The sequence below is a fragment of the Megachile rotundata genome, chromosome 10 (genome assembly GCF_050947335.1).
Source record: "Megachile rotundata isolate GNS110a chromosome 10, iyMegRotu1, whole genome shotgun sequence".
Classification (NCBI taxonomy): domain Eukaryota; kingdom Metazoa; phylum Arthropoda; class Insecta; order Hymenoptera; family Megachilidae; genus Megachile; species Megachile rotundata.
This window is the reverse complement of record NC_134992.1, coordinates 11,886,659-11,902,678: the sequence shown is the minus strand read 5'-3', so window position 1 is coordinate 11,902,678 and position 16,020 is coordinate 11,886,659. Positions and strand designations below refer to the sequence as shown.

The 16,020-nt window shown below is 37.0% G+C and overlaps 2 protein-coding genes across 10 annotated transcripts in view; one reads left to right on the top strand and one right to left on the bottom strand.

Moving 5' to 3' along the window:
* unc79 (UNC-79 domain-containing protein) overlaps positions 1-6,510 on the bottom strand; it is a 28,023-nt gene extending 21,513 nt beyond the window's left edge. For 8 of the 9 annotated variants that reach the window (XM_076536209.1, XM_076536214.1, XM_076536215.1 and 5 more), the window contains exons 1-8: positions 6,224-6,510; positions 6,029-6,148; positions 5,344-5,505; positions 5,067-5,237; positions 4,903-4,992; positions 4,111-4,296; positions 3,675-3,907; positions 2,765-2,979 (exon numbers count right to left, since the gene is read on the bottom strand). In XM_076536209.1, the coding sequence (XP_076392324.1) occupies positions 2,765-2,979; positions 3,675-3,907; positions 4,111-4,296; positions 4,903-4,992; positions 5,067-5,237; positions 5,344-5,505; positions 6,029-6,148; positions 6,224-6,245 (1,199 nt within the window). In that variant the 5' untranslated portion in view covers positions 6,246-6,510. Of the gene's footprint in view, positions 1-771; positions 927-2,764; positions 2,980-3,674; positions 3,908-4,110; positions 4,297-4,902; positions 4,993-5,066; positions 5,238-5,343; positions 5,506-6,028; positions 6,149-6,223 lie in introns of those variants that run through there. The other variant, XM_076536217.1, reaches the window with a different exon arrangement.
* RpS11 (ribosomal protein S11) overlaps positions 1-16,020 on the top strand; it is a 352,472-nt gene that overhangs the window by 242,331 nt on the left and 94,121 nt on the right. The window lies entirely within an intron of this gene.

Sequence of the window (16,020 nt, the reverse complement as noted above, 5' to 3'; positions counted from 1 at the left end):
TATCTCCACGCTCCGATATCTCCACGCTCCGATATTCCCACGCTCCGATATCTCTACGCTCCGATATCTCCACGCTCCGATATCTCTACGCTCCGATATTTCCACGCTCCGATATCTCGATATTCTGATATCTCCACGCTCCGATATCTCTACGCTCTGATATCTCTACGCTCCGATATTTCCACGCTCCGATATCTCCACGCTCCGATATTTCTACGCTCCGATATTCCCACGCTCCGATATCTCCACGCTCCGATATCTCCACGTTCCAATATCTCTACGCTCCCATATTTCCACGCTCCGATATCTCCACGCTCCGATATTTCCACGCTCCGATATCTCCACGTTCCGATATCTCTACGCTCCGATATTTCCACGCTCCGATATCTCCACGCTCCGATATCTCCACGCTCCGATATCTCGACATTCTGATATCTCCACGCTCCGATATCTCCACGTTCCGATATCTCTACATCCCGATATCACCACGTTCCGATATCTCTACCCTCCGACATCTCCACGTTCCGATATCTCTACGTTCCGATACCTCCATATCCCAGCACCCTAAGACGCACCACGTGCGTCCCAGAAATCTTCAAAATCCAGTACAAAACTAAAGCAAAAAAACCCAGTAATTTGTGTGAAAACTAAAAATAACGAATACTCTACGTGCGATTTATATCCGAAATAATCCCCGGAGACTAAAATATGTAAAATAAAAATAAATCCATGGTGTCCCGTTAAAATCGTGTTTCTGTTCATGCAGCATACCAGTGTGTCTCAGGTAATGGGTATCTAGTCAAGCCTGAGCCAGTAGGTCTGTTTTTATTTGTGGAACGGTACCAGGTGCTGGTGTGTTGTATCCAGGACGTGATACAGCCTGGTGTCCTCGGGTAAGGCGCATTGCAACTTTTAAGGTGCACTTTTCCTATGCTCTACTGTGGGTGAATGCTTCAAAGTCACGTGTCTTACGCGGACAACTCGAAGAAGAAAAACTTGTCTACTCGTCTAGCATCGGCCAGCTTCGAGACTCTACCATCTCGAGGTTTCTCGTTACACTTTCTGATATTCTTTCCGGTGCCTAGTTCACTCGCGGGCACTAGGGCAATTATTCATCGTTACTCGTTACTCGATAGATGTAGGATGCTACAGTTATTCTTTTACAGCAATTTTGACGTATATGAGTTTCAAGGAAGCTTTATTAATACTCAATCATATGTGATTAATCAAAGGTGTAGACTGATTTTTAAATATGTAGATTTGATTAATGTTCAAAGATGTAGGTTTTGATGTTAGGAGATAAGACTCCCGTTATATTGCCATCGATGGAGCTGTAGGAATTAATATTACTCAGAGTACTTTTTGCTTATATGTCTTCATTCGTTGAATATGCAAGTTATTAATGAAAATTGGGTACGCATCAAAACTGCATATTTTTAGATTTTGAAGTGATGAAACACGTGCTCAGTCATTAACTGTAAATGATTATGCGCAGTGAGGGTTATTATATTTTTTCTTGGCATATCTACTGTTTGAACCTTGTTGCGCATGTTTATTACTTTCCGTTAGGAACTGCGCATGTTTAAGGCGACTGCGCAAGCTCACTGCGCATGTCCAAGGCGACTACGCAACCTCACTGCGCAGCTACCTGTTATGAACTGCCGTATACACTTCATATTCAAGGTTTAGATCATTCATAATTTGTTTAAATTAACATCAATGATTGCAATGAAGTTCTTTAACAAATTATATTCTTTAAAATGAAGTTTGAATTACCCCATGTTAATATTTTTAATTTCTCAGTTTCTGAGAGTTCGAAAGCTGGCAGATTCTAGTTCCAACGAATCGAGATATCCTGAAAGGAGAAATATTAAATCCGTAAGGACACAAATAATAAACCTTCAAACGATATCTCGTCCGTTCTGAATATTTAAAAACAATATATGGAGCATTTGTTAATCACGTTTAATGGAATCCACGTATCATATATATGGACTAGATTAAATATCTTGAAGTATTGTGAAATGTTCTTCCATTAAACGTGCTCGCAGCATAATGTCTTACCAAGCAGGATGGGCCAGCACGAACAAACACGCAAAGCAACAATGATCCTGCGATCATTCGTTAGTACGCTGTTATCGTGTTTCTTTCGAACATATCCAAGGTAAAACGCTGTGGATCTGTGATTAACAGCCCTAGGACGCGACCTCGCAAATTCAAAATCTTTTGACTTCAATGTTCTAGATCAGTCGTTTGCAGACTTTAATTAGGTTTGGTCGCGGTCTATCTTGGGTTGGTAAACACTTGTGGAACCGGTGGAACCGTAGGACACTTCTCAACACTTTGATGACCACATTTGCAATCTTAACTTATACCAAACATCCAAGTACTTTAGCATACACTGTCAAATTATCAATTTTCTTTCTAATACTTATCAGATACAAAGTTACTAAAATACAGTATCAACATCAAAGTGTTAGAGAACTTTGACGAAACGTCAAAAGCTAAGACTCTTCAAACTTCTCACTCTCCAAATTTCTTTACAAACTCCTGACTCTCCAAGCAAACTCCTGACTCTTGTAAACTGAATACAGATATATAATCTTGAATAAGTAAGTTCCCCAAATTTTAACCCAGCGTTCAAAGTGTCTCTATGTTCCGTCAAACTCGTGCAATTCCCCGTTCTAACCAGTTCCGTGTTCCTGTTCAGGTAAGCGGTACACGATCTCTCAGCAATAAAGAAAATTCACAGCAAGGTTCTCACCTGACGATCGATTGGACCATGTACGTTTGCGACTGCGAGTCGAGCTGCGATATGTGGGGTAGAGCCATGTGGTACACGTGGTCTCCGCCTCTTCGGTTGTTGTGCCGGATGTTGTGGCATTGCTGGCAGTAGCGAATAGGGTGGTTTCCGTTGTAGCTGGCGCACTCCGTCGAGAAACACACGCTGATCGCCGACTTGTCCGTTGCTCTGCAGTTCTTGAAAATTAAAATTATAAATTGTTAAAATTATGAGAATTATAAATTGTTAAAATTAAAATTATTCAAATTGTGAATTGTTAAAATTATAAAATTAAAATTATTCAAATTGTGAATTGTTAAAATTAAAAAATAAAAATTATTCAAATTATAAATGGTTAAAATTAAAAAATAAAAATTATTCAAATTATAAATTGTTATAATCTTAAAATAAAAATTATTCAAATTATAAATTGTTATAATCTTAAAATTAAAATTATTCAAACTATAAATTGTTAAAATTATAAAATTAAAGTTATTGAAATTATAAATTGTTAAAATCATAAAATTATAAAATTATTGAAATTATAAATTGTTAAAATCATAAAATTATAAAATTATTGAAATTATAAATTGTTAAAATCATAAAATTATAAAATTATTGAAATTATAAATTGTTAAAATTATAAATTAAATATTGAAATTATAAAATTAAAATTATTCAAATTACAAATTATTAAAATTATAAAATCAAACTCATTCAAATTATAAATTGCGCTCTTGAAGCATTGAAGCTCCACCTCAAAACTTGTTAGAAAACCCTAAAGTATTCAAGTGAACCTTTCAAAATTTTATTTACCAAGAAAAACATTTGGTATCTACTTAAACTCGAATATTTTGAAACTTAGCGATACTTGAAGTAAAAATTGTGGTACCTTGTTCTCGCATATCATGGACACCTGTTGCATGGGGTGTAAAATATCATAGAACATCTGATTCGGATGTTCCCTGTGAATTTCATTGGCACACTCGATGCAAAGGTACAACGGTGGCGGAGTGTCAGTCGCGAAAGTGATGGATATTCGATGGTCGTAGCAAACTTTACCGGCTTCGGCGTTGCCCGCATTGGGACACGTGTCTCTCTGGCAAACGAAAGGTGTCAGGTCATCTGAAATCACATTCGGATCCAATAATAAATTCTTTTTTCTTTTGAACACTTTTGTCAATAACTTTGGAATTTTTTTATTTTATTTGAGAATTTTTTGGTTGTGGAATTTAGACATTCTGAAGTTTGGGAGATGTAGGTACAAGATTTGCACGTTTTAAAAAGGTCACAATTTGATATACGTATATTGATGAGTATATACGTACTCGCAAATTTCATTAAAACCGCCCTGCGATCGAAGAGATTAGGGTTGAAAGATGGCCAGTAGTAGAATAATAGCTTAGCAGCCGATGCTCTGGCTGGCGCCGTTCCGTATGCAACCACGCATAGAATGTCTTTCACCACGCCTGGTTTCAGCGCCATCAAACACTCCAACAGTTGGCAATGATGCGCTGAAATACCATCGTTCTTCATCATTATCTTCTGAAAATGATTCACTGAAACCATTTGTCAAATCTTCTGCACCGACTTTTGCGATAAAAGTACTCGAAACAATTTATTATCAGACTATCAACAAACTTAAACATCGAAGTATTGATAACTCCTAAGTCTTAAATTTCACATCATTTTTAATATTTTTTGATGTTTGTGTTTATCCTTGCATTATAAATTGACCTTGTGAATTCTTGCTGTTCTGACAGCAAATATTTTTATCTTCATAAACTTTGTAAAATATTTACAGTACTTTTACAAATTAACCTTGTAGAATATTTGTATTATTTTCACAAATCAACCTTGTACACTTTTCTTATTATTACAAATTAACCTTGTAAAATACTTTTATCATTTTTACACATTAACCTTGCATTTGTATTATTTTCAACCTTGCAGAATATTTATATTATTTTTCCAACTACATAAATCAACCTTGCATATTTGTATTATTTTCACAAATCAACCTTGCAGAATATCTGCATTATACTTCGTAAACCTTGAAGAATATTCAACCTCGCTTTCATTCATACTAATTGACCCAGCAATACTCGGAAATTTCATACCTGCATTACTGGAGTACTGAAAGATCATCATAATGACAGCAGCAATCGATTGACTGGCTGCATTTTCGTTCCCATCTTCAGTCTTCCTCGCTACAGTGAGAAATCGTTATAAATGAACGTACGTTCATTGAGATACTCGTTTAGATTACGTTGAAGTCACTCACTAATGGTGAACGGTAGAATGTAGAAGCAGAGGTAATTGACGATCTCCTGGTGAAGATCCACGGGGAGCACAGAGATCGAGCTGGCTGTCAAGTATGGCACGTTGTCGATCAGATCGTGATCCAGAAAAGGTAGTATACACGCCAAGCATTGTAGCAAAGCTTGACCGAACGCTGAAACCATAAATTGCTTCGTACACTTCTGTGTAATTATTTTGTAATTTAGGTCTATTGATGTTATAGTTTTAGTAGGTTTGAGTGATTACGATTGGATAACGACCTTGTAAACCGTTGTGGATGGATGGTACAACATCGATCAGCTGGGTCAGAGCGTTGTACAGTTGCTTGTAGTCCAAGTTTGGATAGAGGGCCATGCGTTCTGCGTCGAATTTCTGTGATTTGATCATTTCGTATGGTGCTTCGCGCACTTCCTTTAACAGAGCTGCATACATATGTTACATTAAGAGTAGGAATAAGTAATAGTCATATTAGTGTCTCTATTCAGCAATATTTCTATCATTAAAATTAACTGATTAAAATGTTGTCACATAACACTGGTAGGTATTGTTGAAGCTAAGTTATGACTAAATTAACAGAGCTGCATACATATGTTATATTAAGTGTAGGAATAACATAAGTAATAGTCATATTAGTGTCACTATTCAGCAATATTTCTGTCATTAAAATTAACTGATTAAAATGTTGTCGCATAACACTGGTAGGTATTGTTGAAGCTAAGTTATGACTAAATTAACAGAGCTGCATATATATGTTATATTAAGAGTAGGAATAATATAAGTAATAGTCATATTAGTGTCATTATTCAGCAATATTTCTATCATTAAAATTAACTGATTAAAATGTTGTCACATAACACTGGTAGGTATTGTTGAAGCTAAGTTATCACTAAATTCTCTAACAGTACATATATGATGGTTTAGTAAAATAACTTCATGTGTACATACACAATAACATCTGAGAACAAGATTTCACAGTATTCGCCATATCAAGCCCAGACGGTACAGGCTGGCTGCCATGCAAAAGTCTCTGATAGTAATCGTGAAGGCTAGTCAGCTTCAAAGAATCTGAAACAAGATTTTCATACAAAAAAATTCAGATTTTCTTCTAGACATTAATATACAAACACTGTATGTACTTACATGACGCGAGTCTGGTCCCCATTTTGTCGAATCTTCAACACTGATTAATTCACTCAATTGTCTTCACTGAACTTAAATTATTGAGAAAACAGAACGTGCAGGTGAAAAGTGGAGCTCGTATATTTGTTACATCGTGACAGACGTATTTGTTACATCCTTTACGTATGATTTTTTATTTCTCCAGTTCTGCGCAAGTTCACGTTGGTGTGGAATGAAATAGTTTTGTTTTCGGCATGTTTTTAGTTGCAGAATCACGGGTCCATTGCAGATTACGTGTCAACGGAGGGTGGAACGCGCAGGTCTTATCGACCTGTTCGATAGCGCCCTCATCTTTTCATCCCCTTCGGGAACTTGATTTCCCGGGAAAATCCAAAAGTTTCTTTCCATCGTTTCTGAACGATAAGAATTGCGATGAAAATTGACGTTCAATATTGTATTGCAAACTCGATATAATTAGAGGTTGATCAAGGGGTTCTTCGAACGAAACTTCTTTTATATAATACACAAGTTTCTTTTTATTACAGTATCTATACGCGATAAGATTTGATCGAAAAAGAGTATCGAAGTCATTGACAAAGTCTTAATCGAACAGAAATTTTTCATCGATTTATCACCCACTCATTCGATTTCCAAGGAAACTTGTTATTGATTCTATTGAACACAAATCAATCGTTCGAGACAATTTCAATCGTTTTAATCAAGATGAAATTAGATATCGTAACCAATACCTTTCGAACGAGAGTTATGTCATCCGTTTAGCTGCAGAAAGTTGTTTCAAGACTCGCGTTATGCAAGATGCTTCCTTGCAATTACGTAAGCCTCACATGAGGTTTGACGATTATTCTATAATGTCATTATCCGTGATCCAATAAGACGCAATTATGCGTTTAAGAGATTACCGCTCGACGACGAATTTGTAACCATGTTCTATTGCTAAATGGGACGATCTCGAGCATTGCTCGTTATCAGACTACTCTTTTTAGGGAAAAAAATTTTGACGACGTAGATAAGATAAATCACTGCAATGCGCAGTGTGTTCCAAGGTAATGCGAAGTGTCTGTAAACTTTCGAATTTATGGATTCATGGAGTGAATATTGAAAGTACATTTCTGTCTTTTTATGAAGTGAGTTGATATGTTAGGCGTAGCAATATAACGCGTGTCAATTAAACGCGTTGCAATACAACGCATAGTAATGCACGGTATAATAATATAACAGGCGTAGATATAACGCATAGAAATGCACTATGTGGTTATATAACGAGTGGCGATATAATGCGTCGTAATGCTATGCGTGGTGATGTAGTGCGCCGAAATGTTACTTGAGGCGATATAACGTGTGGAAATGCAACGCGTGGTAATACTACGCGCGGCGATATAACGCGAGGAAATTCTACGCGTGGAATTTCTACGTATGGCGATATAACGCGTGGAAATGCTACGCGTGGTAATACTACGCGTGGCGATATAATGCGAGGAAATTCTACGCGTGGAATTTCTACGTATGGCGATATAACGCGTGGAAATGCTACGCGTGGTAATACTACGCGCGGCTATATAACGCGAGGAAATTCTACGCGTGGCGATATAACGCGTGGAAATTCTAGGCGTGGCGATATAACGCGTGGAAATGCTACGCGTGGTAATGCAACGCGTGGTAATACTACGCGCGGCGATATAACGCGCGGAAATTCTACGCGTGGCGATGTAACGCATGGAAATTCTACGCGCGGCGATATAACGCGTGGAAATTCTACGCGTGGCGATATAACGCGTGGAAATTCTACGCGCGGCGATATAACGCGTGGAAATTCTACGCATGGCGATATAACGCGTGGAAATTCTACGCGCGGCGATATAACGCGTGGAAATTCTACGCATGGCGATATAACGCGTGGAAATTCTACGCATGGTAATGCAACGCGTGGAAATACTACGCGTGGCGATATAATGCGTGGAAATTCTACGCATGGCGATATAACGCGTGGAAATTCTACGCACGGCGATATAACGCGTGGAAATGCTACGCGTGGTAATGCAACGCGTAGAAATACTACGCGTGGCGATATAACGCGTGAAAATTCTACGTGTGGCGATATAACGCGTGGAAATTCTACACATGGCGATATAACGCGTGGAAATTCTACGCGTGGTAATGCAACGCACGGAAATACTACGCGTGGCGATATAACGCGTGGTAATACTACTCGTGGCGATATAACGCGTGCTAATACTAGGTGTGGCGATATAACGCGTGCTAATATTATCCCTAGCGATATAACGCATGGTAATATTACCCCCGGCGATATAATGCGTGGAAATGCTAGGCTCGGCGATATAACCTGTAATAATTCTACATGCTGCGATACAACGCATGGTAAATGCAATGGTGATATAATCCATGACAAACGAAATTTTTATAAAAAAAAAAAATGAGAAAGGTTATTCCAAATTGTCTTCAGACTTCACTACTCTAACAAAATGCGAATATCGATTTATCGAAGGTTATATCAATTTTCCTTGAAGATATAAGTACATAATACTTTATATAATTGTGCGCTGTATTAATGGTATCGCGATTATTAATAACCCGTAAGATTGATGCATGCTTAAATTAAACACGAAAAGAAACATAGTCGATGCATGACGGATTTCGACTCGATATTCGTGTTAAAGCACCGTCGACCATGGTAAGTGTGTCACGAGGGGTCGATTCTAGGTCGACCTATAACGTGTGCAGCAACGATCGATATTATCTAAATACGATGCACACCTGCGACTCGGTGAAGTCATTCTCTGGAATACGCGCGAGCTTTGCCAGAGCAAAGTCGCGTAGTCACGTATTAAAATAATCCACAGCGACACCGGAAACCGGCTCTAAATAAACCTTCCGGCGTCTTCTTGCACGCCATCGCGGATCGATTTTGCCTATGGTTCTCTTTCGTGTCACGATCGAACTGCAACCATTATTATATGTATATATAGAGATCTGCCTATGACGTCGTCGTTTACGTGGAACTGTGAATAATACGTTTGCACACGTAAGGAAATTATTTATTTAGAAAATTGCGCGTTTAATTTACTTCTTATTAATTACCGCCGGTGATTGCCGCCGTTACGGGAATTCCCATAGACGTCATGACACGAGTTTACACGTAATCGTTATAATGTTGTTCACATCGGGTACAGATATAAATACGAGATATGTTATGTGTCACTCGTGACGCACGCTAGGGTTCAAATGTGACAAACCTGACACGTATTTTCATCATTCTGTATGCACTTCTAATTGTAATCTAAACTTTATTCACAGAATGTACTTAACATTTCAACTTTCTTTATTTATTTTTGTTAATAATTTTTTATTTTGCTAATATGTAATTAGGTAAACGGGTAGTAACATATAAAAAAGGTGCTATATGAATGTCTACAAATAAATATTTTCATGCGTCTGCGTTGTTGATGCAATCGTTTTACGAGATACAAAGATCGATCCAGTCACCTGCCTCCGTATATGGACTTCGCACCCCTCGCGATTACATCCCCTTTATCGCCGCGCCGAAGTCCTATGCTGATCCCTTCTCGCTTCCCTTCGTACGTTTCAGGAATTTTTATTAAGGGGAGAAACGTTTCTATTATACTTTTAATAACTGCTACACGTATCTGTTTCATTACAACCATGCCCTCATCCCTGTGGGATTGCTCACTCTTCCACGAAGCTTCTAATATGTGCGTGCAATTTTAAAGATATAAATCAAACGATTAGTTTAATTGCTTATTGGAAATTTTTTTTAATTACTTTTAATTATGTGGCATTGACTATGAAACTCATTGTCAGAAAATTTCTTCATTGTTTCACTTTGGTTCTGAACTTATACAATTTTTTATTTAGTAAAATACAAAAATATCTGAAAATAAAAAGATCGTTCAGGAAGAGTAGAGCAGGGTTTAAATAAAAATTGTTCAAAATAAAAGAGTTCTGAACTTATTATACAATTTTTTATTTAGTGAAATACAAAAATATCTGAAAATAAAAAGATCGTTCAGGAAGAGTAGTCTAAATAAAAATTGTTCAAAATAAAAGTGTTCGAAATACCCACATAAAATATATTCAAAGGGTGGAGTATAAAGGGTAGATGTTAAAAATGTAGAGGGGTTCATATACAAAATATCTAAAGGGATACAACAGTATCAAAGTGTACTCAAAATGTAGAGGGTTACAAAAGGACCATACTCAAAATATAAAAGGGTTATTAAAAAATATTGAAAAAGGGGCGCAAAACTAAAAGAGTACGTAATAAAAATTGTTGCAAAAGAACATAATCGGTGAGAAGATGAAAGAGAAAGCATAAAAATTGAAGATTAAAAGGAGGGTTGAGTGAGGGGGTTGAAACGAAGAGGCGAATCAGGGAAAAAGAGGGAACGATATAGTAGAGGAAAGCCGGGTTGCCTAGGACACCACATGGACACTACGCTTGCGACGTCACGACGCACGACGGGGGTGAAATCAACCCTCGGGCCACACAGGCGTCTTAGAAAACAGTGTTCGCGGGGCAAGCCACGTTGAACGTTGTGTGCCAACGGCACGCTCGCGTCGACTTCCAGACATTTCCATCTTTCATATTAAGGTACATCTTAAACTACGTTTACTGTGAAATTTCAATTGTAAAGTGCTTTGAAGCCTTCGAGCGCGATATTAGAGAGCTTTGGAAGTAACGAGATTTTTGGCAGTAAGGGTTTGTCAACCTCGAAATTGTTTGCTTGAGAGTGATTGCGTTGGAGAGTTATTCTGGATGGGTTTTAGGTAAATATTGTAATGAAATTTATTCTGGATCACTTTTTATGCGATTTTTATTGGGAGGACATTTTTTGAATATGGAATTATAAAATTAATTTGTCTGTACATTTTTTTTGAAGAACAGACGTTTTCATACTTTACTACTTTATTTCGATACTTCACTATTCTGCTGCCTTGTAGTTCTGCTCTTTTACTGTATCATCCTTTTTACCACCCTAATATTTTATATTTGTATATCTACAAAATCTTGAGCATTCAGAAATTTTTAGTGGATGAACATTTGACACTAAAATTGCAACAAATTTTTCAGAAAATTTTGCTTATGAGAAAATTACTTTTTGAGTATCCTCAATTATCGACAGAGTAGAAATCAACCATCAAGATTGTTTTAGGATCCTCAAGATTATTTTTCCGGAAATATTTGACACTGAAATTTGAAGAAAGTGGTCTGGATTTTAATTGGAAAGCTTTAAGTATATTTTGAAAGCTGCAGGGATACAATAGCCACCCCTCCGGTTGAAAATCTTCAGAGTGCTGTGATTCTCTAACCCTCGGAGCTTAGGGTTTCGCTGTGGAAAAAAGCAGCTGTAGTCGAAAGAAGTCAAGTTACAGGATTCTATATTTTTTTCTAGAGTTCTATGCTCCCCTAAGCTTCAATAATATATGTCGAGTCTATGAAAACTACCCCTATATCAATTTCCTGTCATTAACTGTGTGATGGTTTCAAGAAACCTCTGAAACGAAGAAACTAATTATTCGTCGAGAACCGTCATCAACTTCTAACTACCCGAATTTTCTGAAATATAAAAAATATAATGTGGAGTCTATAAAACCCCCGATATTATATCAATTTCTTGTACTCATTATTTATGTGATTGTCTCAAGAAACCTTTGAAAGGAAGAAGACAGTCGAAGAAATTAATTGTCGGACGAAAATGGTCATCAACTTCTAACTACCCCAATTTTCTGAAATATAAAAAATTATAATGTGTAGTCTATAAAACCCCCGATATTATATCAATTTCCTCTAAACATTAATTATGTGACTGTCTCAAGAAACCTCAGGAACGAAGAAATTAATTATTCGAAATAAACTACCCTTATCATAAACTTCCCCAATTTTCTGAAATACAAAAATCATAATTAAATTATAGTTATAAGAAAATTAGATCAGTCACTGTGAATGGATCACCATGTAATTACGTATTAATCGTGTTTACATGAAAATTTTAATTAATACCACCCTTATAAGAATATCTGGCAATATCGCAAAGTCGATCGATAGAAAATCGTTTTGTTCGATCATCGTTCATCCACGTATTCGTCATCACCACGGCTGATCTTATAAATTGATTAACGCCACCCTCGGCAAGATAGCGCTTTCCGGTGGCCGGTGAGATAATAAAAAGCAAACAGATGAATCAACTGACGTACAAGGCCAATAGAGAAAGGCGGGGTGCTCGAGAGAGGGTAGTCATCCCTCAGGTTTTAGCCTGTCAACGAGCATAACGGAGCTGCAAGGGTCCATGTGATTTGATTATGTTGGTAATACGGTCCGTATGCCACCCCTAATTGCTGCGGCCAACCCCCCACGATGCGAACTTTTCGCTACGTTGACGCAACTATTCGTAGAACGGTGGCTCTTTCTTATTTATTTTGGCGGTTGAAATTATTTTCTGTTAGGAAATAGGAAATTCAAAGGCAAAGGAAATCTCTTAAAAGTTTAAAGTAGCATTTTATTGAAACAAAAATAATTATAAGCTATTTAATTTTATTGAAAGCATACAAAGTTGGTCACAAAAAATATAATTATACATTTCTGTAAAATAAGTTATTAAATATGCATTTCTGAAATCCTCTGAAAGAAAGAATCTGCAAAATTCCAACACGAACTTCAAAAGTTAAAAAATGTTTAAATCTCAGAATTTAAAATGAAAAATTTTATAGAGTGAAAAACCTTAATATCCTTAGGTTTCTTGGGTTAGAAAAGTTGGAAAGTATACAAAGGTGAAAGGTTAACGACCAATAAAGGAACCTCGATACATTATCTCGATCGTTGATATTGACGTCACCGCTGCAATCGAATCTTCTAATTACAATGCACGTCACAACACTAACAATAATTCTGACATCATCTTTTCGTGTTATCGTGGCCAACATCGCGTAACAATTAATACGTTCTGGTTACAAGGCGATGGTATCGATCATCTTTGTACTGCGGACGTTTCTGCACATGTGTGTATATGTGTGTTGCAATAAACGAGTTTTCGAGGAAGGTCAGTAATTTAACGAGTTTAGAGAACAGTTTTAATGCTACGTTGTACAACAAATCATTTCTACTTAAATCGGAAACAACTGATTTTTAAATGGTGTTATTTCACGTTTAAAAATATCGATTGCAAGGGGAGATTTTTTTTTCAGATGAATTTGTATGTGATTTATATTTTTATTTATCAAGTTTATTTTGAAGGGAAGTTTGTTTGATGTATGATGGCGTGAGGATTTAATTAAGGTAAATAATTTTGGAGAGGAGGGTTGGAGGACAAAGGTTGAGGATTTTAATTTTTGCGACATTAAATTCAGTTTAAATTTGTGACTTAAAATTTGTCACATCTTTAGGTTCAAGTTTAATAAAATTTGTATCGAACGAGGCTCCAACTTTCCAGAGTTCCCAAATTTCAAAGTTACAATCTTCGAAGGTTCCAATTTTGCCAAGTTCTAAAATCTGAAAGTCCCAACTTTCCGGAGTCCACATATCTTAAAGTTGGAATCTTCCGAGGTTCCAATATCTGAGAGTTCCAACTCTGCAGAGTCCCCAAATCTCAAAGTTCCAATCTTCCAAGGTCCCAATTTTGCTAAGTCCTCAAATCTGAAAGTCCCAACTCTCCAGAATCCCCAAATCTTAAAGATTCCAATCTCCCAAAATTCCAATCTTGCCAAGTCCTAAAATCTGAGAGTCCCAACTCTCCAGAATCCCCTAATCTCAAAGGTTCCAATCTCCCGAGGTTCCAATCTTGCCAAATCCCAAAATCTGAAAGTCCCAACTCTCCAGAGCCCCAAATCTCAAAGATCTAATCTCTCAAGGTCCAAAATCTGAAAGTCCCAAATCTCCAGAATCCCCAAATCTGAAAGTTCCAATCTTCCAAGGTTCCAATCTTGCCAAATCCCAAAATCTGAAAGTCCCAACTCTCCAGAGCCCCAAATCTCAAAGATCCAATCTCTCAAGGTCCAAAATCCGAAAGTCCCAACTCTCCAGAATCCCCAAATCTCAAAGTTCCAAACTTCCAAGGGTCCCAATCCTCCAAGATCCCAAAATCTGAAAGTCCCAACTCTCCAGAATCCCCAAATCTCAAAGTTCCAATCTTCTAAGGGTCCCAATCCTCCAAGATCCCAAAATGCGAAAATCCCAACTCTCCACGAACTCCAAATCTCCAGAAACTCCAAATTTGGAGGGCCATGAAGGATCTTAATTTTTGTCACATCAAATTAAGTTTAAATTTGTCACATATTCAGTTTAATAAAATTTCGAATGACAATTTGATGTGATCGTTAATTGGGACGTAATAGTAATAATTAGTTGTGGGTTCAGTATACTCAGGCTGCACGTGTTGCACCTCAGCCATTAATCGTAGAATTTCACCCCTCAAAGGACATGCGTTTGACGCTCGTGAGCAAACAGATTTGTCGTGGTTGTTGCTCGTTACTGGTAACGCCACTGTTTCCACACGGGGATTAAATGCCACTCGCTTGCACCCTTAAAAGGGGGATGAGGATTTTGTTCATTAGTCTCTTCATAAAATAATGAAAAGTTCTTTCTCTGTAACCTCTCAAAATTTTGTACACCTTTATCTAAATTTGCAGAAACAGGAAATACTGAAATTCCGAAAACAGACTCGAGAGGGTAAAATACAGTTTCAGTTCAGGGTCAAGGTGTGAAAGTTGGTACACTAGTTGTGTTGAATATCGCTAATAGATGCACTTTCGAGACCTTGCACTTCGTGACACAGGTCGACGAACTGGTCTCTACCTATTTCATCCATTGAACGTTCAACCTTGTTTATTAACGGGATTACCTATTCGAGGAAAATGCTCTACATAGTTCGTGTATCACATTTTCATTTACTGTGTATTTATACCACCAAGATATAGTATTAAGTGTCATGTATGCTGCTAAACTCTGGATAATTCATACATCGCACGTATAAAATGTTAGCGAAAAATTAATATCATAGTTTGAAAAGAATTTTTGGTTCGTATAAAATTTTTGAGGATAAAATTTGTTATTCTTACACATGATTTATATTCACACGTTACATTTATATTATATAGGCGTTACGTTTATATTATATGTATAGTTACAGTAGATACGTTACCGTGAAAGACCGAAATCTGGTGAATGTCGACATTCACATAGTCGCTTGGTGTATGTCCGAAATATTTGCTAAATACCCTTATTTCTGACTTACACCGGCAAATGTCGACATTCACCATGCACTAATGGTGAATGTTGAACATGTCGGAGATTTATATTTTCTTCTCCGTAATTCAGTCGCTATAAAACGTCACAAGGGTGACATAACTTTTTCGCCTCTCTTTCTGAGAAGAGAGACCAAGAATTTAAAACACATAGTACATTCTAAGCATACGTGTTCTTCCTCCGTGGCCTATTCTGGCGTGAGTTTCATATAGTATACTGAACAATTTTTCATTGGTAACATAATACTGTATATTCGTTTCCCCTGATTTTAATGGTACAATTAATTTCCTTTCATCATTAATTTTTAAAACGTCAAAACGTTTTAATCGTCTGTAATCCAAAGGTGTGTTGCACTTAGTTTTAGCAGAAACCACTTCAGAAAGTATTTTGGAGTACTTTTCTTGAGAAAAATAAAAACAATTGTCTTCTCGTTTACCCGCGATTAATGCATTTAACTTTTCAAGAAAAAGATCACGATTTACTGCAGTATCCATTCAGTATAAATTACGGTATTGGAAAAAAA